At 55.7% G+C, this 22,494-nt stretch overlaps 1 protein-coding gene and 1 long non-coding RNA gene across 3 annotated transcripts; one reads left to right on the top strand and one right to left on the bottom strand.

Moving 5' to 3' along the window:
* Window positions 1–246: 246 nt before the first annotated feature.
* ATG16L2 (autophagy related 16 like 2) lies at window positions 247–15,472 on the top strand. Of its 2 annotated transcripts, none has more exons than XM_055282854.2 (18): window positions 247–440; window positions 2,644–2,743; window positions 3,642–3,741; window positions 7,537–7,610; window positions 7,913–8,164; window positions 8,347–8,412; window positions 8,715–8,828; window positions 9,929–9,991; window positions 10,599–10,707; window positions 11,175–11,280; window positions 12,045–12,115; window positions 12,367–12,438; window positions 12,552–12,672; window positions 13,031–13,136; window positions 14,197–14,346; window positions 14,567–14,614; window positions 14,721–14,822; window positions 15,141–15,472. In XM_055282854.2, the coding sequence occupies exons 1-18, from the start codon at window positions 323–325 to the stop codon at window positions 15,226–15,228; spliced, it is 1,860 nt and encodes a 619-aa protein (XP_055138829.1). In that variant the 5' UTR covers window positions 247–322; the 3' UTR covers window positions 15,229–15,472. The 2 variants fall into 2 exon arrangements, with proteins under 2 accessions (XP_055138829.1, XP_063497422.1); XM_063641352.1 differs by lacking the exon at window positions 247–440 and adding an exon at window positions 652–710.
* On the bottom strand, window positions 5,989–19,658 carry LOC134736895 (uncharacterized). The gene is made up of 2 exons (XR_010121357.1): window positions 18,118–19,658; window positions 5,989–12,862 (listed from the first exon to the last, which is right to left on the bottom strand). It is a non-coding gene; the product is annotated as an uncharacterized lncRNA (long non-coding RNA).
* Window positions 19,659–22,494: the final 2,836 nt, after the last annotated feature.

Genomic DNA, 22,494 nt, shown 5'->3' on the forward strand with positions numbered 1-22,494 from the left:
GGAGCGCTCCACCCGCGTGGGGGAAGCCGCCCCGGAGGCTCCGACGTCGCTCCTGCTTATAGCCCTCACAGCCACAGGAGCCCCCACTTAGGTGAACATTGCGGACGGGGCCCCGGCGGTTCAGACCTGGAGGCGGTTCCTCCCGGAGGCGGCTCCTCCCGGCGTCGGCCTTCGGTCCTCCCCGCTAAAGCCCTCTTGGGACAAGCCGGGGATTCCCCGCCGCCGCCCGCCCCCTGGCGTCAAGGAGTCCCCGCGAATCCCCGCCCCGGCCTGGCGCCGTCCTGGGCGGGAGGAACGCGCCGCGAGGCGGGAGAGCGCGGCCATGGCGGGGCCGGGCGTTCCCGGCGCCCCCGCAGCCCGCTGGAAACGCCACATTGTGCGGCAGCTGCGGCTTCGGGACCGTACGCAAAAGGCACTTTTCCTGGAGCTGGTGCCGGCCTGTGAGTGCGCCCCGGTGCTGAGAGGATGGCGGCTGAGGGGACGCGGCTACAGGCGCCGGGAGAGGGTTTGGCCGGCTCCTCCGCCTGTGACCCGAATGCGCTGTGCCTTATGCCTTGAGCCTGTGCGTTACGCCCACCCCGACTGCCAGGACTCCGCCCCTTGCCATCCAGGCTCTGGTTAGAACCTGGACGAGCCCCTCCTGGCCCCCCTGCCCTCGTCGCCACTCAGGACGGGCTCTGCCTCCCACAAGCTGGGCTTCCGAGACGCAAGTGCGTCCCCGGGTGTTGGTTTTGCAGGGTCTCTTTTGCCTCCCCTCCCGGGCAGTCCCCAGGGTAGGGGCTTGATCAGTGCACTTAGTCTCGGTAGCGCAGTGAAAGAACGCGGGACTTGTCCAGAGCAGCCACTTATTGGCCCATCCGGAGAGGGGCGACACTCGGAACCTCTAAGGAGGAGGCTGTGCATCTCAGGCTCTGCCGCTGACAGGCGGCGCTGGCGCAGGCTTATGGAACACCTCCCCGTCAGCCTACCCAGCCTGAGGGGGCATCAGGGGGCCCCGGGCTGCTGGCGGATGCTGGCTGAGCCCAGTGAAGTCGGACTCTCAGAATTGTTTCTGGGCAGCTGGTCAGGATGGGGTGTGGCATTTCAAGAGGGGATGAACAGGTGTGCCTGTGTGTCGCGCCTCTGGCCGCCTGCGATTGTCTGTCTGCGGTTGGAAGTCTAACCACAATCCCTGCGGCTCTCTCACTGGGGCTAATCTTGGCCATACCGCCACAATCAAATCTGCTCTTAGCCAGGAAAATTTCTCTGCAAGCTTCCAGGCTGCTGGTCCTCTACCTTCAGGGTTGCGAGGCCAGCCCACACCTCCAGCAGCCACACTTCTCCACTGCTCAGACGGACAGTGGAACCGTCCAGTTTGAGAGAGGGGGTCACCGCCCACCCTAAACCCCCCACCGCCCCGACCCAGGGAGCTGTGAGTCTGAGGGACTAGAGCCCTGGAGGGCTGAAATCAGACCGAAGGGCCAGTCTTGAGACCTTGGGCAGATCACATCGCTAAGCCTCAGCCTTCTTACTTGTTAATTGGGTATAGAGACCTTCTTTAGGTTTGCTGGGGGCTGCAGTACCCTGGGGGCTGAGGTGGGGTTTTCGTGAGAACTAGGCCAGGCCCAGGGGCCTCAGTCAAGGTGACAGGGCACTGAGTGTGGGAAGGAAGTTGATGAGGAGGGAGCTAGGCCCAGGCTTACCACCCCACCCTCCCCTGGAACTGGTGAGAAAAGAGGAAGTGACTGTTGATGGGGGAGGGTGTTCCAGGGTCAAACCACCAACCTCCAGAATGTCTGCTGGATAATTGCTCAAGGACTTTCTATTCTGGCTTGGGGGTACCTTACACCAGGGCTGGGGAAGTTGGGATTATTTTTATTTATTTATTTATTTATTTATTTATTTATTTATGTTGGGATTATATTTATTTATTTATTTGAGATGGAGTCTTTGTTGCCCAGGCTGGAGTGCAGTGGTGTGAGCTCCGCTCACTGCAAGCTCCACCTCTCGGGTTCACGCCAGTCTTCCGTCTCAGCCTCCCGAGTAGCTGGGACTACAGGCGCCCGCCACCACACCTGGCTAAATTTTTGTATTTTTTAGTAGAGACGGGGTTTCACCGTGTTAGCCAGGATGGTCTCGGTCTCCTGACCTCGTGATCCGCCCGCCTCGGCCTCCCAAAGTGCTGGGAATTCAGGCGTCAGCCACCGTGCCCGGCCGGGGATTATTTTTAAGTGCAGAAAGCTAGAGCCCTTGGAGGGGAAGTGACTTGCCAAAGGCCATTGACAGATAGAGCTCGGTTTATTTCATCACTTTCTGGGGCTAAGCCTTGCTCGGAGGCAGGGATGAATCAATCCCAGGCCCCTTCCTTCCCTCAGGACCCTCAGCGGGCAGTAGCCTGCAGTGGTCATCCTTCTGTGTCTGGGAGAGCAAGTCCTCTTCCATGTGGGCCTGGGGACCGGTGCTGTGAGGACACTGCTAGGGCTGAAGGTCCTGTAGAACTGCACAGATGCCCCTCAGGCACAGGGCAGAGGCCAGCCTGCCAGAAGCTTCCCCATCCCTAGCATCTCTGGGCTCCTGCAGCCCTTTTAGGCGGAGATAAATTGCATGCCAGGGGGCTGCTGGGTATCTGTCTCTGCCCCAGGCTCACTCTCTTGCACCCTCCAGATAACCATCTCTTAGAGAAGGCTGAGCTGCTGGACAAGTTCTCAAAGAAGGTGCAGCCGGAGCCAAACAGTGTCACTCCCACCACCCACCAGGGCCCCTGGTGAGTGTGTGTGTGTCTGTGGTCACAAAGGGCTGCCTATGCCGGGGCCCTGCCCCTGCTGCCTGTGCTGGGTTCATTCTCTCCCTAGTGCCTCATCAGACCTTGGCTGCTGCCCAGGGATGGTGGGGGTGGTGGGGGAGGCAGGCCTTTGGCCTTCCCACAGGCCAGCTGTTTAGAATCTTTCCCCTCCACCTTTCTTTGTCCATCTCTCTGCATTTGTCCCATCTCCTTCCCCTCCCACCCCTAAACTTACGTCTTTTCCCTTTCTCAATCTTTTTCCATTTCCCTGTTCCTTGCCTGATGCCTAAAGAAAGGGTCTTGCTACCTATTCCAAAGAGGGAGTAAAGATGAGAACCAGGAATAGATTGGGGCTCAGAGTTGGGAGGTGCTTTTTTTGAGACGGAGTCTGGCTCTGTCACCCAGGCTGGAGTGCAGTGGCGTGTTCTCAGCTCACTGCAACCTCCGCCTCCTGGATTCAAGCAATTCTCCTGCCTCAGCCTCCTGGGGCGTGCACCACCACCCCTGGCTAATTTTTGTATTTTTAGTAGAGATGGGATTTCACCATGTTGGCCAGGATGGTCTCGATCTGTTGACCTTGTGATCCACCCACCTCGGCCTCCTAAAGTGCTGGGATTACAGGTGTCAGCCACCACACCCGGCTGGGAGGTGCTTCTTGAGAAGGGTCCTTGGCCAAGGCCTAGGGGAATCTTAGAGCAGAGGAGTCATGGACAGCTCATTTCTAGAGACTTGCCTTTTCCTTTACTGGCTTGCTGGCTTCCATCTTCCCAGGAGGAAGTTAATGGCTCTTGTTTTAGGCTTTTCATGTAGCATCGCTTGGGTGCCTGTGGGCACTTGGGTGAACCGGGGGACATTGAGCACCACTCTGATTGGTTGGCAGGGAGGAGTCAGAGCTTGACTCAGACCAAGTCCCATCACTGGCCGCACTGAGGGTGAAGTGGCAGGAGGAGGAGGAGGGGCTCCGGCTGGTCTGTGGTGAGGTAAGTTGGGAAGGGGTCTGAAAATGGGGTAGAGAGATGTGGTCCAAGGGAGCCAGCCAGTGAGGGGTACTCCTGTGTTTGCTGCATTCTCCAAGCCCAGTGCTGCAAGCATTGAGTGAGCCCTAGTGTGTGCCAGGCCCTGACCTGAAGCTGAGCAGGGGTGAGAGTGCCCTGGGCAGCCCAGGATGAAGTGGGCTCCAACAGCAGCTGGAGGGAGTTAGGTGTGCAAGGGCCTGGCAGCCTATTTCCCTTCCACATGGTTTAGCCTGCTCTGCTCACTACTCCATGGCTCACCCCTCGCCCAGCCATCCCCAAGGCCTAGCACCAGTTAATGCTCAATGTACATTTGCAGACTACAGAAGTAAGGTTCATTTAGCTCATTGGCAGGGTGTGGACACTCCACCTGACACTACCGCCTTCCCTGTCCCCTTGCAACAGTGTCTCTCGGCTTCTCTTTCACCATGCTCTCCTGGTTTCCCTCTCACTTCTGTGATTGTTGCCTCTAAACTTCCTTCACTGGCTCCTTTCCCTCCTCCCTATTCCCGTCCCTTCAAATATGGGTGTTCTTGGGGTTCACTGACCCCTGTTTTTTTTGTTTGCCAACTCTCAGATCTGTCTCTAGCCCAGCCTTCTTTTCTGATCTCGACTCTCTTGCTCAGCTGCTTTTTGGAGATCACATCTAAAATCAGGCTCACCATCTCCCCCAGAATTTGGCCCACGCCGTTTTGAGAGTTGACTCCCTGCAGGCATTGCGCTAAACATTGTCTCAGTTAATCCTTCACAACTTTATGGTTGCGGAGGAGGAAACTGAGGCTTGGAGAGGTAGAGCCAGGATTTAAGCCCCTCTCACACAAATCACCTTCTATGCTCTCCATTCATTCTCTCAACATCTATTGACAGTTGCTATATCCAAGGTACAGGGAATGCAACAGTAAACAAGACCTGGCCCCATGGGGCTTCCAGTCCTCTGAAGGAGACTGTGATAGCCCAGTAAATACACATCCAGTCACAGAATGGCAAGTCACCTGCCCAACAGAAATGTGGGCATAGGTACGGACTCATTTAAGAACCTTTCCCCAGAGCTGCTGTTGTAGGTCCAATTCCATATTTGAGAGGTGATTCTCTAACATCTGACCCCCCACACCACTCCCAGCCTCTGGGCTGTGAGCTCCCCAAGCCCTGGGATGTCTTGGTTTGCCTCCAAGGCAAACCTATATCCTTAGGGCCTGTGTCCACAGTCCATTCCATACTAATGACTGTTTGTAGACTAAGCGATGACTGAGGTGGGCTGTCCTTCCTGTCTTCCTGTGACTGCCCCCGAGTCATTCTCACACATGCTAGAAATGCAGGGGCACCTCTGACTCCTCCCAGCCCTCCATCCTGAGCTGGTCACAAGCTCATGTTGACTCTATCTCCAAATCCATCAGTGTCTCTCTGTTTCTTGTACCATATCTGACATGGTACAAGTAACTTTCATCCTACCCTGGAACACTCCTTCAGCACTCCCTGTCCCTTCTCCATACAGCTTTCAGAGTGACATATTTTAATTTTAAAAAAAAAAGATCTCCGTTAAAGACAAGCAATACACAAAACATGCTTGTAAACAAGTCAAGAGAATAGAAGCCATAGAGTAAAAAGTAAAAGCCTGTCTTACTACCTCTGTCCCCATGGTTAGTGTGCTGTAGATCTTCCAAAGCTCCTAGCCTGGCTCCCCCATCGAGCTCCCCAGGCTCCTGTCGCATTTCCTGCCACACTCATCTCTGAGCTCCGGGCTCCCTTTGCCTGGGATACTTTCCCTGGCCCCCAGCACTCCTTCCCAGGACACACACCAGCCAGTACTCATTGGATGTGCCAGAGGATGGGGGCAGTGAGGAGGCTTTCTCTTGTCTTTTCTTTCTTTTTTCTTTTCTTTTTTTTTTGAGACGGAGTCTCGCTCTGTCGCCCATGCTGGAGTGCAGTGGCGCGATCTGGGCTCACTGCAAGCTCCACCTCCCGGGTTCACACCATCCTCCTGCCTCAGCCTCCCGAGTAGCTGGGACCACAGGTGCCCGCCACCACCCCCGGCTAATTTTTTGCATTTTTAGTAGAGATGGGGTTTCACCATGTTAGCCAGGATGGTCTTGATCTCCTGACCTCGTGATCCGCCCGCCTCGGCCTCCCAAAGTGCTGGGATTACAGGCGTGAGCCATGGCACCCGGCCTTTTCTTTTGTAAAAATTTCTCTAGTAGTTCCCACACATCACAAGCATTTATCATTATTATTAACTTTTTATTTTAAAATAATTATAGATTCACAGGAAGTTGCAAGGATAGTCCAGAGTTCCTGCATCCCCTTCCCCCAGCATCTCCTACTGGCTACATCTTACATAACTATAGTACCCACAACCAGGAAACTGGGATTGGTATGAAGTGTGTATATGTCCTTTGTCATTTTATCACGTGTAGATTTGTGTAACCGTCAAGATATGGCACTGTTTCACCACTACAAAGATCTCTTTCTTGCTACCCCTTTTTAGTCACATTCACCCCTCTCCCCCCAACCATCCCTAACCCCTGGCAAGTACTAATCTGTTTTCCACCTCTACTACTTGAATTTTGAATGGTACAACACAACATAAATGAAAGCAAGTGACAGGTGAGAAAGTGGAGGTGGTGATCAGATTGCTCAGTGGTGAAAAGAATTATGTTATAAATGTGGCCAACTATGAATAAAGGTGCCCCAACCCGCATGTGCAGATTCCTTCTCCGCAGACTCACTCACATAGGGCGTCATGTCAGTGCAGGTGGCAGCGCCAACCTTGCTCCTCAGTCTGTCCTCACCAGGCCCACGTGAGAACACAGGAACAGATTAGCAACAAGAGCCCCCAGCCTTGGCCTGGGCCAGAGGCGCCTCTGGCCCTGATGTTCTCGTGTCACACTGGTGGGAGCTGCCTTGCCTGGGGTCCGTCTCTCCCACCGACCCTGCTTGGCTCTGGGTTGAAGGCATAACGAGTGAGGCGGGGGTGCAGATGAAATGACCCTCACCCCCTCTCCTGGGCTGCCAGGGCTGTTCCCATATTGAGTCTGGGCCCTGGCTCCCCGAATCCATGCCTGATCTTAGCCTTGTGTGCCTCTGCGCAGGGATTCTCGCTGCTGAGACCTGTGCTTGGGCAGGCCTGGGTTGGGTGAGGCCAGGAAGCCAGCAGGGAGGGGTGGGGAACAGAACTCACATTCCCCTGACCAGCCTGGAGGGTGATGCAGTTAGGTGGCTTGGGCCCAAATCTCTTAGCTGTGTGACTTTGGGCAAGACACTTAAACCTCTCTGTCGGTGTCCTTGTCTGTGAAGTGAGAGTGGCAGTACCAGCCTCCCGGTGTGGTGAGGATGGAAGGAGCGTGTAGCCTGCTGGGAACATCATGGCGCCCGAGGGCCGGATGGGCATTTGGCAGCCTCTGCGCTAGGAGTCCTCGCAGTGGTTCTGCATGGCGCTGGGAGCCGAGCGCTGGCTTCCCACTCTTCAGGCGAGGCAGTGGAGCCGGTTGCTCTTGCCAGAGAGGTTCCTAGTAGGGTCGCAGAGAAATGAAGCAGCACTGCGAGGATTGGGACTCAGGGCTGACTCCAGAGCCCAAGGGCCTTCCACTGCTCCACAAGCAGCAGCGCGTCCCTGTGCAAGGTCCCAAACCTGTGTGGGGCTCAGCTTGCTTTTCAGGAAGGGGGCGGGCAGGGGAGCAGCGGACTGTCCCTTAGCGCCTTCGGCCCGGGAGGGACTGGAGGCCTGGAGGGGCCTCAGCGCTGCCGTGCCCACCTGTCCGCCCCCAGATGGCCTACCAGGTGGTGGAGAAGAGCGCGGCCCTGGGCACCCTGGAGTCGGAGCTGCAGCAGAGGCAAAGCAGGTGAGGCGCGGGCGGGGGCGGGAGGGACCGTGCCCACCTCAGGGAGGCCCGGGGCCAACTATGCGGGAGGCGGGGGGAATGGCGCGGGCCGAGGGCTTTCCCTACGTCCCCCCGAGCCCATCGGTTGGTGCCAGAGGACCGAACGGCTGGGCTCTGAGGGCGAAGGCTTGGTGGAGACCTGGCTTAGCCACCCGGCTAGCCGCGTTTGGCATGGGCAGGTCTATCTCTGCTCCGAGGCAGATTCCCACTGGGCAGTGACGGGGGAGGCTTGGGACCCGCTATCCGCTCTTTCCATCCTCCAGGCTGGCGGCCCTGGAGGCCCGCGTGGCGCAGCTGCGAGAGGCGCGGGCGCAGAAGGCCCAGCAGGTGGAGGCGTGGCGGGCGCAGAACGCGGTGCAGCGGGCAGCCTACGAGGCGCTGCGCGCGCACGTCGGGCTCCGGGAGGCGGCACTGCGCAGGCTCCAGGAGGAGGCGCGCGACCTGCTGGAGAGGCTCGTGCAGCGCAAGGCGCGCGCCGCAGCCGAGCGCAACCTGCGCAACGAGCGCCGGGAGCGGTGAGGGAGTAGGCCCCGCCCCTTCTGAGGAAAGGCCCCGCCCCTTCAGGGAGGAGTCGGGCCTCGCTGGTGTCTGGAAGGGAGCGGGGCGGCAGCCGCCCCCTGGAGGAAGGGACCGGGTCGAGCCCCGCCTGCGTGCGAGGCGCCGCGCCAGGGTCTCAGGATGCTTTTTACCCAACAAGGGCCAAGCAGGCGCGGGTGTCCCAGGAGCTGAAGAAGGCTGCCAAGCGGACCGTGAGCATCAGCGAGTAAGAGTGGGGATGGGCCGGTCCGACCCTTGTGTTCTGCCTCCCGCACCCGCCTGCCTGCGGCGACCCAGGCTGCCGACTGTACTTGTGCACAGCCCCGTCCTGAGGCGCCAAGTAGGCGGGGCCCACGGGACACTTGCAGAGGACCGAGTGGTCTTAGGAGCCTGCATGCGTGACCGCTGCACGTGTACCCACACAGAACCCTCATCACTGGGAATTCCTGTCTTCAACGTGTCCTGTGCTGGGGTCGGGAGGGGCTGGCTTGGTCCCTTGGCCTTTCTGAGCTTCATTACCTCTCCTAGGGGCCCGGACACCCTAGGCGATGGGATGAGGGAGAGAACCGAGACTCTGGCTCTGGCCCCTGAGCCAGAACCCCTGGAGAAGGAAGCTTGTGAGAAGTGGAAGAGGCCCTTCAGGTGAGGACCCAGGTGACGGTCTCAGAGCTCTGAGCTGAGCCCCACCCCAGAGGCTGCCAGGGTCTTCCTCTTGGACCTTGGAGTCAGCTCTTGGGTTGGGAGGGGGCTTGAGGAGAGGCCGGAAAGCTCAGATCTCCCAGGGCTAGTCTGACCTCCATTGTCTGGAGACACTTGGGGTCAGTTCCATCTCACTCCCCCAACCCCTACCCTCAACCCTTTCCCTCCTTCTTGGGATCAGAGCTCTGGGGGTGGGGTGTCAGGCTTGTGAATAGCTGTCACCAGGAGAGAACCTGTGGGCGAAGCCCAGAGCCCAGTCATGCCAGGCATGTGTGCGCAGCCATACGTGTGCAAGCATGTGCATCCGCAGGGACATGAGGCCACAGGTGTGTACAAGCTTGACTGAGCCCGTCTGTGTGTGTGAATATATGAGCATGTGTAGATGTGTGCTCACACTTGTGGGACCTGATTGGGGCTTCAGACCTTGGGTGTCTCTCCGCAGGGTCTCCTCTATCCTTCTTGATTTGCCTGTCATTGAGGCTGCCCCCTCCGGGCCCCAATCTCCAGCCTAACACCTCTTCTCAGTCTTTCCTTGCAGGTCCCCGTTGTCCAGGCCTTGGGACAGTGAAGAAACCGTGGGGAGGGGCATGAGATACCAGTCCCCAAAGTCCTTGGGAGCCCTTGTGGGCCAAGTCATTGCAGGACACACCCTCTCCTGGGCATTGCTGAGGTTACCCAGCGAGCCTAGGCTTCCCCCTCCTCCCATCCCCAGCCTGGGGGAATCTTCAGTGTCTCTCCTCCCTGTAGGCCCCAGCTCAGCTTCCCAGGAACTTTTGTTGGTGGGTACTTGTAGGGTAAGGCAGTTCTTCCCATCATGAGGGAGACCTTGGGAGACTTTCATTACCAAATCCATTGCTGCCCCGACCTTCCTGGGACTGGTCTGGGTCACCCTAGTATCCTGGTCTTGGAGAAAAGTCAAGTTGTTATCCCAGACTTGAGAGGTTACAAGCCTCCAGGTCTCTGGCAAAGTGTGGAGATGATGGACAGCCATTTGTACACACACCAGCCAGTCCCTTAGCTCATCTCTCTCGGTTTTGTCTCAGGTCTGCCTCAGCCACCTCCCTGACGCTGTTCCACTGTGTGGATGTGGTGAAGGGGCTTCTGGAGTAAGTGTGTGTGCCTGTGTGTGCACCCACGTGTGTGTTGGGCTCCCCAGCCCAGGCTTGGTCTGTCTGTGCCTCGACCTGTCCATCCCTGTGATGCGCAGCTGTCTGCCTGTGAGTCTGTTGGGCCTTGGAGACAGGAGCCAGGTGAATGGCCTCAGCCCCGGCCCCGGTTCAGCTGTCTTCCAGGTTCTGTCCTCACAAGGGTCTGTCTTCATCCAAGGTCATCACAGGGGACCAAGAGCTCCAGCCTCAGGCAGGGCAGGAGCTCCTACTCAATTGGGAAAAATGCTCTAAAATGTCAGGGACTCATTCAGAGTCACAGAGCCAAGCAGTGGCAAGACTGGGATTGAAACCCCAGCCCTGCGGTTTCTTTGCACCCACCAACCCTACCCTGCTCCTGTGTCTGCCTCTGTGTGCTCCCCACCCCGTCTCCACACCAACCCCTGGGGTTGAGGCTGGGTTGGGGAATGCGCTCGCTGCTCCCTGGGGCTATGTTCTGCCGCCTGCCATGTCTGCTTCCTATGGTTGATGCCTCAGGGGAGCTGGAGGCTCCCACCTGAGAAGGCCTTGCTGAATGCCCTCCTGACCCCAACCCACCTTACCCTAGTTTTAAGAAGAGGAGAGGTCACTCAATTGGGGGAGCCCCTGAGCAGCGATACCAGATCATCCCTGTGTGTGTGGCCGCCCGACTTCCTACCCGGGCTCAGGATATGCTGGTAAGGGAGGAGCTGAGCCACATGGGTGGGGCAGTGGTGAGGGAGTGCAGGCACAGGGGTGGTCTCGGCACCAGGGGTGGTCCCAGGAGTCCAGGGAAGCAAGGCTGGGCTCCTCAGCAAGAGCAGGAGGCTGCCTCCCACAGCCTGTGGTGGGAGCCACTCAAGCATGTTATGATGTGGGCATGAGCCGGGGAGGGAGAGAGAGGAGGCTGGGAGGCCGGGAGGCCGGGAGGCCAGGCAGGAGAGTAGAGTAGCATAGCATGGAGGCTGCTGCAGGGGTCCAGGCAGAGGTGAGAACACCTGGTGGGCCGGGTTTGAAACTCAAAGTGTGGACAGAGAAACTGGGAAAGGGGGATACCACGTCTGCAGCAGGCTGTGTCTGCACAGGCACTGGTGAGAGGGCCTGTGAGCACTCACAGAGACATGCGCGGGGAGGGCCGGGGCACCAACCTCCCCTTTCCCCACAGGATGCCCACCTCTCTGAGGTCAATGCTGTTCGTTTTGGCCCCAACAGCAGCCTCCTGGCCACTGGAGGGGCTGACCGCCTGATCCACCTCTGGAATGTTGTTGGAAGTAAGGAGCCCTCCCCTGCAGGCCAACTCGGTGCTTCTCTCCAGACCCACTCCTCAGCTCACTCCTTGGTGGGCAGAGGTCTTGGATCTCTTTGTGTTTCTCCATCTGGAATATTCTGTGGGCAGTGTAGACAATGCCTTGGAAAGAGTGAGACTCTGGGTTCACTGTTCGGAAGAAGGGTGGAGCCTCCTGGCTCCTAGGGTCCAGATTTGCAGAATGGGGAGGGCTGAGTTCAGATGGTCCCTGATGGGGGTTGGTGGGGGTCCCCTATCATGAGGTCCTACAGGGACAGGCCCTTGAAGAGCAGGTCCCTCAGTCTACCAGGTGACCCTCTTCTGGCATCACTTGAGCTCTCAGAACTCAGGTAAGAGACAAGTATGAACTGTTGGCCTTGTCCCAAGCTCTGTGCTCTGGAGAGGGGGTGTCCTGGGGAGTCAGAGCTGGCTCCTGGGGGCTTCCTAGAAAAGGCAAGTTTCTGGCTGGCCTGATCCTGGCTTGCTGCGTGCTCTGCGTAGTCCCTTCTCTCTGGTCCTCTCTAGCCTGGTCTGTGAAATGACTAGCTGTCCCTGGGACCCACTGCCAGCAGTTAGGGGAGGTGTAGTCTCCAGCCCAGGCCCGCAGAACAGACCCAGCGATTCTGTCTTCTAACCTGGGGGTGTGTCGGGGGGGTGGAGCAGGAACTGATCTTCCGCTCTCAATCCCAATTCCTCCATTTTGTGAGGTTAAGACCTCATTTCAACTGTCCCTTCTCCTGGTTCTCCCAGGTCGCCTGGAAGCCAACCAGACCCTGGAGGGAGCTGGTGGCAGCATCACCAGTGTGGACTTTGACCCCTCGGTAAGGAACTTTGCCCCAGTGGCATGGGATTGTGCCCCCTCTGATCTCCACACTGGGCAGGTGGGGGCTGTAGGACCTGAGGGCGCAGCATGGATACCCTAGAACCAGGCTCTCCCTGGGCCGGAGGCTCCTCTGCCTGCCTTGGTGACCTGGGCCGTGGGAAGCTCTGGGGCAGCCCCTGGCCTCATTCTGTGGCCCGAACGATGTTGCCTCCGGCTTAGCACCTCTCACTTCCTCTCCCATTTCTCCAGGGCTACCAGGTTTTAGCAGCAACTTACAACCAGGCTGCCCAGCTCTGGAAGGTGGGGGAGGCACAGTCCAAGGTGAGGCCTGACTGGGGAGGCTGCCTGGGGGTCAGAGGTCATACCTCAGGACTAGGGGGCCTGTTATGGGGTCTTGGCCAAACTCTTGATCCGTACCTGGGGCCGGGGTACAGGAGACACTGTCTGGACACAAGGATAAGGTGACAGCTGCCAAATTCAAGCTAACGAGGCACCAGGCAGTGACTGGGAGCCGCGACCGGACAGTGAAGGAGTGGGACCTCGGCCGTGCCTACTGTGAGCCCCAGCCCCACCTCCCCTCCCCACCAGCCAGGAGCCCCAGGCCAGGGCACAAGGGACCTCACCTGCTCTCTGGGAGTGGCTCTGAGATTCATAGGCATTTGGGGGTGAAACCTCTCAAGGCCCTCCAATTCCCCAGTGGTATCCCCCAATGGTGTTTTCTGTCTGGTTTCTTGGTGACCTCAGGCTGTGGGTAGGAAAAAGACATGGGTGAGCCCTGGGCTGGGAAGCAGAAGACCTGGGTTCTAGTCTTGGTAGGACACTGCATTCTGGGCCTCAGCTTCTCCATATGTCCTGTGGGGTGGCTCCCAACAACCATCCTCTGAGGCCCTGGGGTCTGCTGCTTGGTCCCCAGGCTCCAGGACCATCAATGTCCTTTCCTACTGTAATGACGTGGTGTGTGGGGACCATATCATCATTAGTGGCCACAATGACCAGAAGATCCGGTTCTGGGACAGCAGGTGACAGGCGCAGGCTGGGGGAGGACTTGGGGAGGGCTGGGGACAGGGCTCCCAAGTTCTTGTTCCTTTCTCTGGCCATGGCAGGAGGAGTCTTGGTGGCACTTTGGGCAGCCAAGGCTGTAGGGCTGGCACTGCCAGCTAGTGCCTCTCGGCTGGGCTCAGCTCCCCCAGGAAGCTGTGCCACTGTCTTCATGGCTCTTGGTCCAATGCTGGACTCCACCTGGACCTTGCAACCAAGATGGAGATGTACCTTTTTCCATTTAGTTACCACTTTTATATCAAAAGGAAAAAAATTCTTTTAGCTGTTTTTTAAACCAAAGACCCTAACTTTGGGCTTGAATTGTTTGTAAAAGCAAAGCTAGAGGCCGGGTGTGGTGGCTCATACCTGTAATCCCAGCTCTTTGGGAGGCCGAGGTGGGCGGATCACCTGAGGTCAGGAGTTTGAGACCAGCCTGGCCAACATGGTGAAACCCTGTCTCTACTAAAAATATTAGCCGGATGTGGTGGCAGATGCCTGTAATCGCAGCTACTTGGGAGGCTGAGGCAGGAGAATTGCTTGAACCCGGGAGGCAGAGGTTGCAGTGAGCCCAGATTGCGCCACTGCCCTCCAGCCTGGGCGACAGAGCAAGACGTCTCAAAACAAAAACAAAAACAAAAACAACACGAAACAAAAAAACAAAGCTAGAGCCAGTCCTAGGCCTGCCTCAAGCCTTTACTCACTGATCTCCAGCAATTACTGTTTGCAACCCTTCCTTCTCTCTCTCATATTTTTTAAAGACAAGACTTCATTGCTCAGATGATATGGTTCTTATTTAGTGACCCAAAGGTTTCAAAGGCTCCAGCTTTCAAATTAAAGTCTGTCTTAAGTTCCTCGATGGAGGCAGCTAGCTGCAGTGGGGAGAAGGGAGATGAGTCACTGGCAGCCTTTACCCCAGCGATCCAGGGCCCTGGGGTTCCTCTGGACTTGGTTAGCTGGGAAGGCTGCTGCGCCTGGCCCCTTCCTGTCAGGAGTGGCCTGGCTAGCCTGTTCCTCATCCCTGTCTCTGTCCTTGTTCCTCAGGGGGCCCCACTGCACCCAGGTCATCCCTGTGCAGGGCCGGGTCACCTCCCTGAGCCTCAGCCACGACCAACTGCACCTGCTCAGCTGTTCCCGAGACAACACACTCAAGGTCATCGACCTACGTGTCAGCAACATCCGCCAGGTGTTCAGGTACCAGCCTCGTGCCTGCTGACCCTGTGGCCTTTGCTGGGACAGCTGAGCCTCTCTTCTCCTGTAACAGACCCTCGTGGGGCCCTCCCTGGAGGCCCCTCCAGACCAGGTCCTGCTGAGGTACCAAACCCCTTGACAAAGAGGAAGCTCTGGAAGCTCCCTGCAGAGGGCAGAGACTAGTGATGACCTCTGTTCTGACTCCAGCCCTGTCTGTCCTCAGGGCCGATGGCTTCAAGTGCGGTTCTGACTGGACCAAAGCTGTGTTCAGGTATGTCTGTGAGAGCATATGCCTGTGTCCAAGTGTGCCCTGCCGGACCCTGTGTGTGCCCTCCCCTCTGACCCCCTCTTTTCTTGCTCTGCTGTGGCCACTACAGCCCGGACAGAAGCTATGCACTGGCAGGCTCCTGTGATGGGGCCCTTTACATCTGGGATGTGGACACCGGGAAACTGGAGAGCAGACTTCAGGGACCCCATTGGTGAGCATGGCCTCCACCTGGCCACCTGCCTGGCCCCAGTCCTGCTAGGCTGATTCCAAGTTCTGACATACTGGGACCCTGGAGTCCCCAGCCCTTGTCCTTCCACCTTCCACCCGACCAGAGCCCTTTGCAGTTCACAAGATACTTTCCACACACACTTGGGTCCATCCTTTCCACAGCCCTGTGAGCTCACTTTACAGATGAGGAAACAGGCTCAAGAGAGGGCCTCAAACTACCCGGGTCCAGCAGTCAGAGCAGAGCCAGGTTGCAGGTGCAGTTCTCAAAGCCCCCCTGAAGCCTGCCCCTCCCTTTCCCCAGCGCTGCTGTCAACGCCGTGGCCTGGTGCTACTCCGGGAGCCATGTGGTGAGCGTGGACCAGGGCAGGAAGGTTGTGCTCTGGCAGTAGGGCCACGATTTCCCTGCCTGGGCTGGAGCTCTTGCCTGAAGCCTGAAGCTTCCCTCGGCGCCATGCGGGGTTGGGGTTTGGACTGGAGATGGCCTTGGGATTTAATGGGGAAGAAGGCCTGGCAGCACCTGGCCTGTTTGTTTAAAAACAAAGTATGGGTTGGGGGATTACGCTAGTTTTTCTTTGTATTTTTATCTCTATCTTCTCACCTTTTCTCCCAAAGTAGAAAAAAATGATATCTAAACTGCGTCTGCCTACCTCTTTGCAGCATTCATGGTATGGAGACCTTTGGGCTAGTGGGCTCTGGAAGATCCATGCTTGGCCCCCTTCCTCCTTCCATACAGAGCTGGGGCAGCCAGCCCAGTCTCTGCCTGCAGAGACAGGTGCTGCTCAAGTCTAACCATGGAAACAGCAGGAAGAAAGGCCCTGAGGCAGCAAAGAGCCATGGATGTGACTCTTGGTCCAACCTGGTCCTGAGGTCAAAGCAACATGTTGGGCCCACCTGCTTCAGGCACTCAGGGTAGACTGAAGCTGAGGAGGGGCTGGGGGAGCTCTGAGGAGGGGGCAGGGAGGCAGCCCAGAGGGGTCCCAGTGGGAAAATCCTAAAAACCCAGGTAGTGATATCAAAGTCCTTGGTCCACAGGGCCTCCCTTAGACTGGGTCTGCGTTCTTCCTCCACGGGTAGTGCCCAGGGAGGGGCAGAGCAGGGCCTCTGTGTGTCTGTGTCTGGGGGAGGGTAGCTGTGGGCCAGACCTGGGCCTGGGGCTTTGCTTACAAGGCAGAGCCCACAGGGCAAAGTTGGGGCAAACCAATTTCCTTCACCAACCTAGGACTGGGCACAGGCCTGTGGAGACAGTGTTGGTTAAATGGCAACACCTACACTCTGCTGACTCCCAGACCACTCACTACTTTTGGTCTAGCTGCCTCCTGGCCATCATCTCCCCTGCAAGTGACCCGTTCCTCCTGCACCCCATGTCCCTGGGACCTTGTGCTGCTGGATCTAGTACTCCTCCATCCCTCCTGCCACTGTGGGCCACCTTCTAGACCTGCAGTCTCCCCATCCAATCCTTTCCCTTACTGTGGCCAGAGCGACTTTTGTTGTTGTTGCTTTTGAGACACAAAAAACCTCACTGCAGCCTCAAACTCCTGCAGCCTTAAACCCCTGGGTTTAAGCAATCCTCCCACCTGGTCCTCCCAAAGGGCTGGGATTACAGGTGCACAGCACCATGCTCGGCCCAACAGGGTGACTTTCTACGGTGTCGTGTTCACAAGTCCAATCCTTTGGAGTTCCCCTGCTGCCTTCAGAGACCACCCCCAACCCCAGCATGAAATTTGGATGTGACCCTGCTGGCCTCTCAGCTTCATCTTCATTTCCTTGCTATTCATTCATTCATTTACTCATTTAGAGATGAGGTCTCACTATGTTGCCCAGGCTGGTCTCAAACTCCTGTGCTCAAGTGGTCCTCCTGCCTTAGCCTCCCCAGTAACTGGGCCTATAGGTGCATGCCACCATGCCTGGCTATTTCCTTGCTATCATGAGTGCATCTCAGACATGCTTTTCTTTCTTCCCAGAATGTTCTCCTTCCCTCCCAGCCCCCAATTCAAATTTTTCTTTCAGGATTCCCCTTCCTTCGCCTGCCAGGCTGGGTAGAGGCCTCCTCTGTCCCTGAGCTCCCCTTTTGTATCTGCCTCCCTCCATTTTAAGTCAAGGAACTCTTGGAAGAGGCCAGGAGGGGAACAGATTATTTCCTGGGATCAGGCCTGGCACAGAGAATGACTCAGGAAATGTTTATTAAGTGGTTAAATTCTCTTATTCGGGCTGGACGTGGTGGCTCATGCCTGTAATCTCAGCACTTCTTTGGGAGGCTGAGGAGGGCGGATCACCTGAGGTCAGGAGTTCGAGACCAACCTGAGCAACATAGTGAAACCTTGACTCTACTAAAAATACAAAATTAGTTGGGCATGGTGGCACATGCCTGTAATCCCAGCTACTTGGGAGGCTGAGGCAGGAGAATCACTGGAACCCGGGAGGAGGAGGTTGCAGTGAGCTGAGAATGCGCCATTGCACTCTAGCCTGGGCAACAAGAGTGAAGCTCCATCTCAACAACAACAACAAAATTCTCTTATTCAAGGACTCAGCCAGTCTAGCCGTCCAAGAGCCTTGGGATCCAACATTCTTCGATACTGAGACTTCTACTCTGCCCCAGCCCTCATGCCCTGGCTCCCAGCAGCCACCAGGGGTCACCAGCTGCCTAGTCTACTGTGGCCATTCCCGTTTCCAGGGACACATGGCTGGGGAGACGGACAGTCCTGCAGCCACCGTGACTGAGCCCTTAGGAGGTGCCAGGCCCTGCCCTGCACCCTTTCTGCAGCGTTATTTGTTCCTCCCAACTACGTTGCCATGTAGATACCATGTTTCCCAGGTGAGAAAACTGAGCTCAGAGAAGCCCTGCAGCTGGACTGTGGCTGCATTACACACACTATTTTTAAAGCAAGGTGTTCAGACTCCCAGTTAGGCAGGGCTGCGGGGCATGCCCCCTCCCCCAGGGTATGCCCCCTGCCTGCCACCACGGGGGTAGAGGTGTGATGCTAGCCTTGTGTCTAACCTGATTCCCTCCCTGCATCTTCACCTTTTCTATTCTGGGTCCTGAGCCTGGACAGTTAGTATCCCTTGAAGTGAGGGACATGCAGGGACACAGGAGTGAGGGAACTTGAATCCTGGGAGGCCAGCTGCGCCATTGCGTTTCTCCCCCATTTCACAGGGTTGTAGTGGAGACTGCTTAGAGAGCCCAGAGGAGGTGCTCAGGAAATGGTCTGACTGATCTCTGGGACAGTGACCCCTCGGCTCCCCCAAAACCTTCCCTTCTACTTTATGGGCATCAATCTTACCACACACGCTGCTGCCGTTGGGTGGAGTTGCCTCTCTCAGCACACGTTCACCTTAACTTGCTTGGAGGTCCCCCTCCCAGGAGGAGGGGGTGCTTCCTGGAGGAACAAGTCCATAAGGCCAGAAGCAGGCCGAGGAGTTCCCGGGAATGAAGTAGGCAGGAGGAAGAGGAGCTCACAGACTGAGCAGAGGAGTTCAGAGGGGCATGACAGCAGGAAGGCTGTTCCTCCCTCAGCCTCTTCAGTCCCATTCAGCAGAGGGGTGAAAATAGACGTTGACAGCTCCTCCAGGCTCTCAGCAGTCAGTGCCCAGGTTTTCAGGACTCTGGTGCTCAGGGGCTGCATGCCTGAATTTGGGTGCCTAGGTCAAATCTGGAGTGGCCTGCACTCATGGGTATAAAAACTGAGGCCCAGAGATGGGGCAGCTCCCTCGAGTCACAGAGCAGAGCTGGGATAAGAACCTAGGCCTCTGATTCCCGCTTTTCTAAAAACTGGATTCAGATTCTGCAAAGGGGCTGGCCAGGGCTTCTGGAGGCCCAGTTCTAGGTTCTCCAGTTCTGTCTTCCTGGGAGATCTTGGGCAGGTCACAGTGACTTCCAGGCTCTCATATCCCCACCTGTGAAACTTCCTGCCCCAAGCCTCCCCAAAAGTGACATGGCTCTTCTGCAGAGCTGTTCTGTAGGCATGAGGACCATGGCCTCTGCCTGCCCTGCCCAATCTCGGGCCTTAGTGAGCCTGAGACCCCAGGGAGGGAGAAATGACAGATGCCCCATATCCTGTGCTCCTACTGCCCCTTGGTCATCTCTCAGTCCCTGGCTTCAGTCTGCTGTTGCCCTGAGTCTCTCCCACCAGATGCAAGCCCCTCAGTGACAAGGCTCCAGAGACCTGAACATGACCTGGGGCAGCACATTTGCTGAATTGAGTAGAGGTGGTTTCTGGAGAGATCTGACACCATCAGATGTGGACCCATCTGTGAGATTCAGACATATCCATGCCTGGATACAGGCTCTTCCACTGGAGGCACATTCACTCATCACAAACATTTTCAGCTTATCTGTACATTACCCTATTTCATCCTCCTGGATCTTAGACGTTGCACTATCTGCTTGTTCCTACTTTACAGATGAGGAAAGCAGGGTCCAGAAGGCGAAGGGATGAGCCTCAAGTCACAGCTAATCTGAGGTGGCCTGGGGATTGGAATACATTTCCTTTGGCTGTGCTCTTTTTTGTCCCTCACAGGAGCAAGTGGTGAAGAGTGAGTTCTATGCGCAGTGCAGAAGGGCTGTGAGCCCTGTCCCTGGGTTCATTTCTGTCATATTTCAGCATAAAACATTCTAGGAAAGGCTGGGCAAGGTGGCTCATGCCTGTAATCCCAGCACTTTTGGAGGCTGGGGCAGGTGGATCACCTGAGGTCAGGAGTTTGAGACCAGCCTGGCCAACATGGTGAAACCCTGTTTCTACTAAAAATACAAAAAAATTAGCTGGGTGTGGTGGCACATGCCTGTAATCCCAGCTACTTGAGAGGCTGAGGCAGGAGAATCACTTGAACCCAGGAGGCAGAGGTTGCAGTGAGCTGACATTGTGCCATCACACTCCAGCCTGGGTGACAAGAGCAAAACTCCGTCTCAAAAAAAATTTTTTTTTTTCAGGAAAATATTCCCAGACCAGAGCTCTCAGAAACAGACATAGCAAAAGTGTGTTTTTTGGCCTCTGGGACCGAGGGAAAATAGTCTAGGAACAAGATGCTCTTTGGCATTCATTTGGTTCTTGGCAAATCGAGCAGTAACAAGGCAAACACAGGAAGAGTCTAGGAGGAAACTTAAAAGTTGCAGGATTTGGGGATAAATTACAATCCTCCCCCTTCTAACCTAAAATTTCTGTAATTTAGTTATATTTCTGTCATGAAAAACAACTTCACAATGAACAAAATAAATGCGAAGATTCAGAGCAGCTGGATTTCATCCTAACGCCACTGGGAGAGGGTTGGGCAGTCACTGGCCACAAAACCAAAAGCTGCGGCTGGGTTCTTCAGGCAGTGAGTGGATAGAGCAGCCTGGGATACAGCTGCAACCTAAGAGGATAAGGGTTTGTTTTGTCCCAGGTCCCAGCGGGAGAGTCCAGTGGCTTGTTTTCTTTTCAATTTCTTGCCATCCAAAGAAGTCTGTGTATTAGTAAGTCTGATTTCAAATATTGTGACCTTTTTTGTGTGATGTTCTCTGTATCTAGAAACTGAACTCATCCAGGGCATGAGAGTTAGATAAGCCCTTGGAGATCACCTCATTACATTCCTTTTTTTTTTTTTTTTTTTTTTGAGACAGAGTCTTGCTCTGTCACCCAGTCTGGAGTGCAGCGGCATGATCTTCGCTCACCACAACCTCTGCCTCTTGGGTTCAAGCAATTCTCCTGCCTCAGTCTCCTGAGTAGGTGGGATTACAGGCACCCGCCACCACACCTGGCTAATTTTTGTATTTTTAGTAGAGACGGGGTTTCATTATGTTGGTCAGGCTGGTCTCAAACTCCTGACCTCAGGTGATCCACCAGCCTTGGCCTCCCAAAGTGCTGGGATTACAGGCGTGAGCCACCATGCCCAGCCATCATTCCATTCCTTTTAAAATTGAGGGTGTGGCAGCTAAAGGGGAAAGGTCTTCCATCAAGCAGTGGCAGGGCTAAGGCCAGATGATGCCCTCCCACTGGGTCTCTGGCTTGTGAATGTGGCTGGGGTGGTGGGTCAGAGAGGAAGGGGATCTAGGTGGTGTGCTGAGAACCTGTGGCCTGATTGCATCATGCATCAAGTCAGTTACTGTGATGAAGGAGACCAAAATTTAGCTATGACACTGGGGTGAGGCAGTTAGCTGAGCTTTGCCCTTGGTCACAGATGGAACCTCTAGTACCGAAAGGCAGCTTTCACTGGCAGGGAAGTCAGAAGACGGAAATGACATTTCGTGTCCTGACAGCCCTTCCCACATTTTTGGTAGAGCACTTCACACACATTCTTTCCCTTGGGCCTTATGACAACCCTGTGTGTTACTATGGGCCTGGAAGACTATCAAGGACCCTAGTTCTGAAGGGAAGGACACTGCGAAGAGGCAGGAGAGGTGGTGGTGAGAAGAGTTTGTGATGACCAGCCTGTGGCACACACTTTATATGGCCTTCCTGGAGCCAGTCTTATTCCTCACAGTTCCAGATGAGGACACAGGCTCAGTCCCCATGGCTGTCAAGTGGCAGAGCCAGGATTTAACCCAGACCTCCTGGCTCCTAAGTCCATATGCGGTTGGTGGGAGTGTAAATGGATCCATAGTCCTTATAGGAGGCCAATTTGGCAAAATCTAACCAAATTAAATACATACCTTTTTGACTCTCAAATTCCACACTTAGGAATCTACCCAACATTTATACTGGAACACATTTTTTGTTTTGTTTTGTTTTGTTTTTTTGAGACAGAGTTTCACTCTTGTTCCCCAGACTGAGTGCAATGGCGCAATCTCAGCTCACCACAACCTCTGCCTCCCAAGTTCAAGTGATTCTCCTGCCTCAGCCTCCAGAGTAGCTGGGATTACAGGCATGAGCTACCATGCCCGGCCAATTTTGTATTTTCGGTAGAGATGGGGTTTCTCCACATTGGTCAGGATGGTCTCAATCTCCTGACCTCAGGTGATCTGCCTGCCTTGGCCTCCCAAAGTGCTGGGATTACAGGCATGAGCCATTGTGCCCGGCTGAACACATTTTTATGTAAACAAGCAGTGTGTACACTTAAGAGTCTTATGCACAGGATAATGTCTGGAAAAATGCTTACTGCATGTCCCCAGCTCCAGGAAAGAGGAGAGCTTGTGGGGCCCTTCCCCAAACAGGCTGTGTCCTGGTCCTCAGTGTGGCTGGCTGGAAGCCAGGGGGACTCAGCCTTTAACTAAGAATGCTCCATCCACCCCTGGGACCGAGAAAATCTCCTTTCACACAATTCATTACTCCTTAGGGTGGAGGTTTAGGAAAGGGGAGAGGCATCCAGAATGCCCGCTTCCTGGAAGCCAGTGGTCACAACCGGCAAGGGGACTTCAGTGACCTTCCTCTCACCCCTCCAGCAGCAGAATCAGAGCTCCCTCCTCAGCTGCCTCTATGCTATCTGCCCCTCCCTTCTAGCACATGTCCCACAGTACTGTCCTCACGTATTTCTTTTTTTTTCCCATGGGAAAGGCAAAGACCGTAACCTATTTACTGCCATCATGGGGGCTTCAGGGACTGTGTCTCATGGATGGATTAATTTACTTTCTCCTCTCTCTGTCTGTCAGCTGGTTTAAAGGAGGGCCCAGGAATGTTTTTATAAGAAGCATGGGCTTTTTGGAAAGGTCTGTTTACCCAAACCTTTCTATATTAAAACTTAGAAAA

This window comes from Symphalangus syndactylus, chromosome 6 (assembly GCF_028878055.3).
Source record: "Symphalangus syndactylus isolate Jambi chromosome 6, NHGRI_mSymSyn1-v2.1_pri, whole genome shotgun sequence".
NCBI lineage: Eukaryota > Metazoa > Chordata > Mammalia > Primates > Hylobatidae > Symphalangus > Symphalangus syndactylus.

Coding starts and splice junctions, on each gene's coding strand:
- ATG16L2 (XM_055282854.2), top strand. CDS start 323: ATGGCGGGGCCGGGCGTTCCCGGCGCCCCCGCAGCCCGCTGGAAACGC. Junction 441..2,643: donor CCTGGAGCTGGTGCCGGCCT/GTGAGTGCGCCC, acceptor TGCACCCTCCAG/ATAACCATCTCTTAGAGAAG. Junction 11,281..12,044: donor CCTCTGGAATGTTGTTGGAA/GTAAGGAGCCCT, acceptor TGGTTCTCCCAG/GTCGCCTGGAAGCCAACCAG.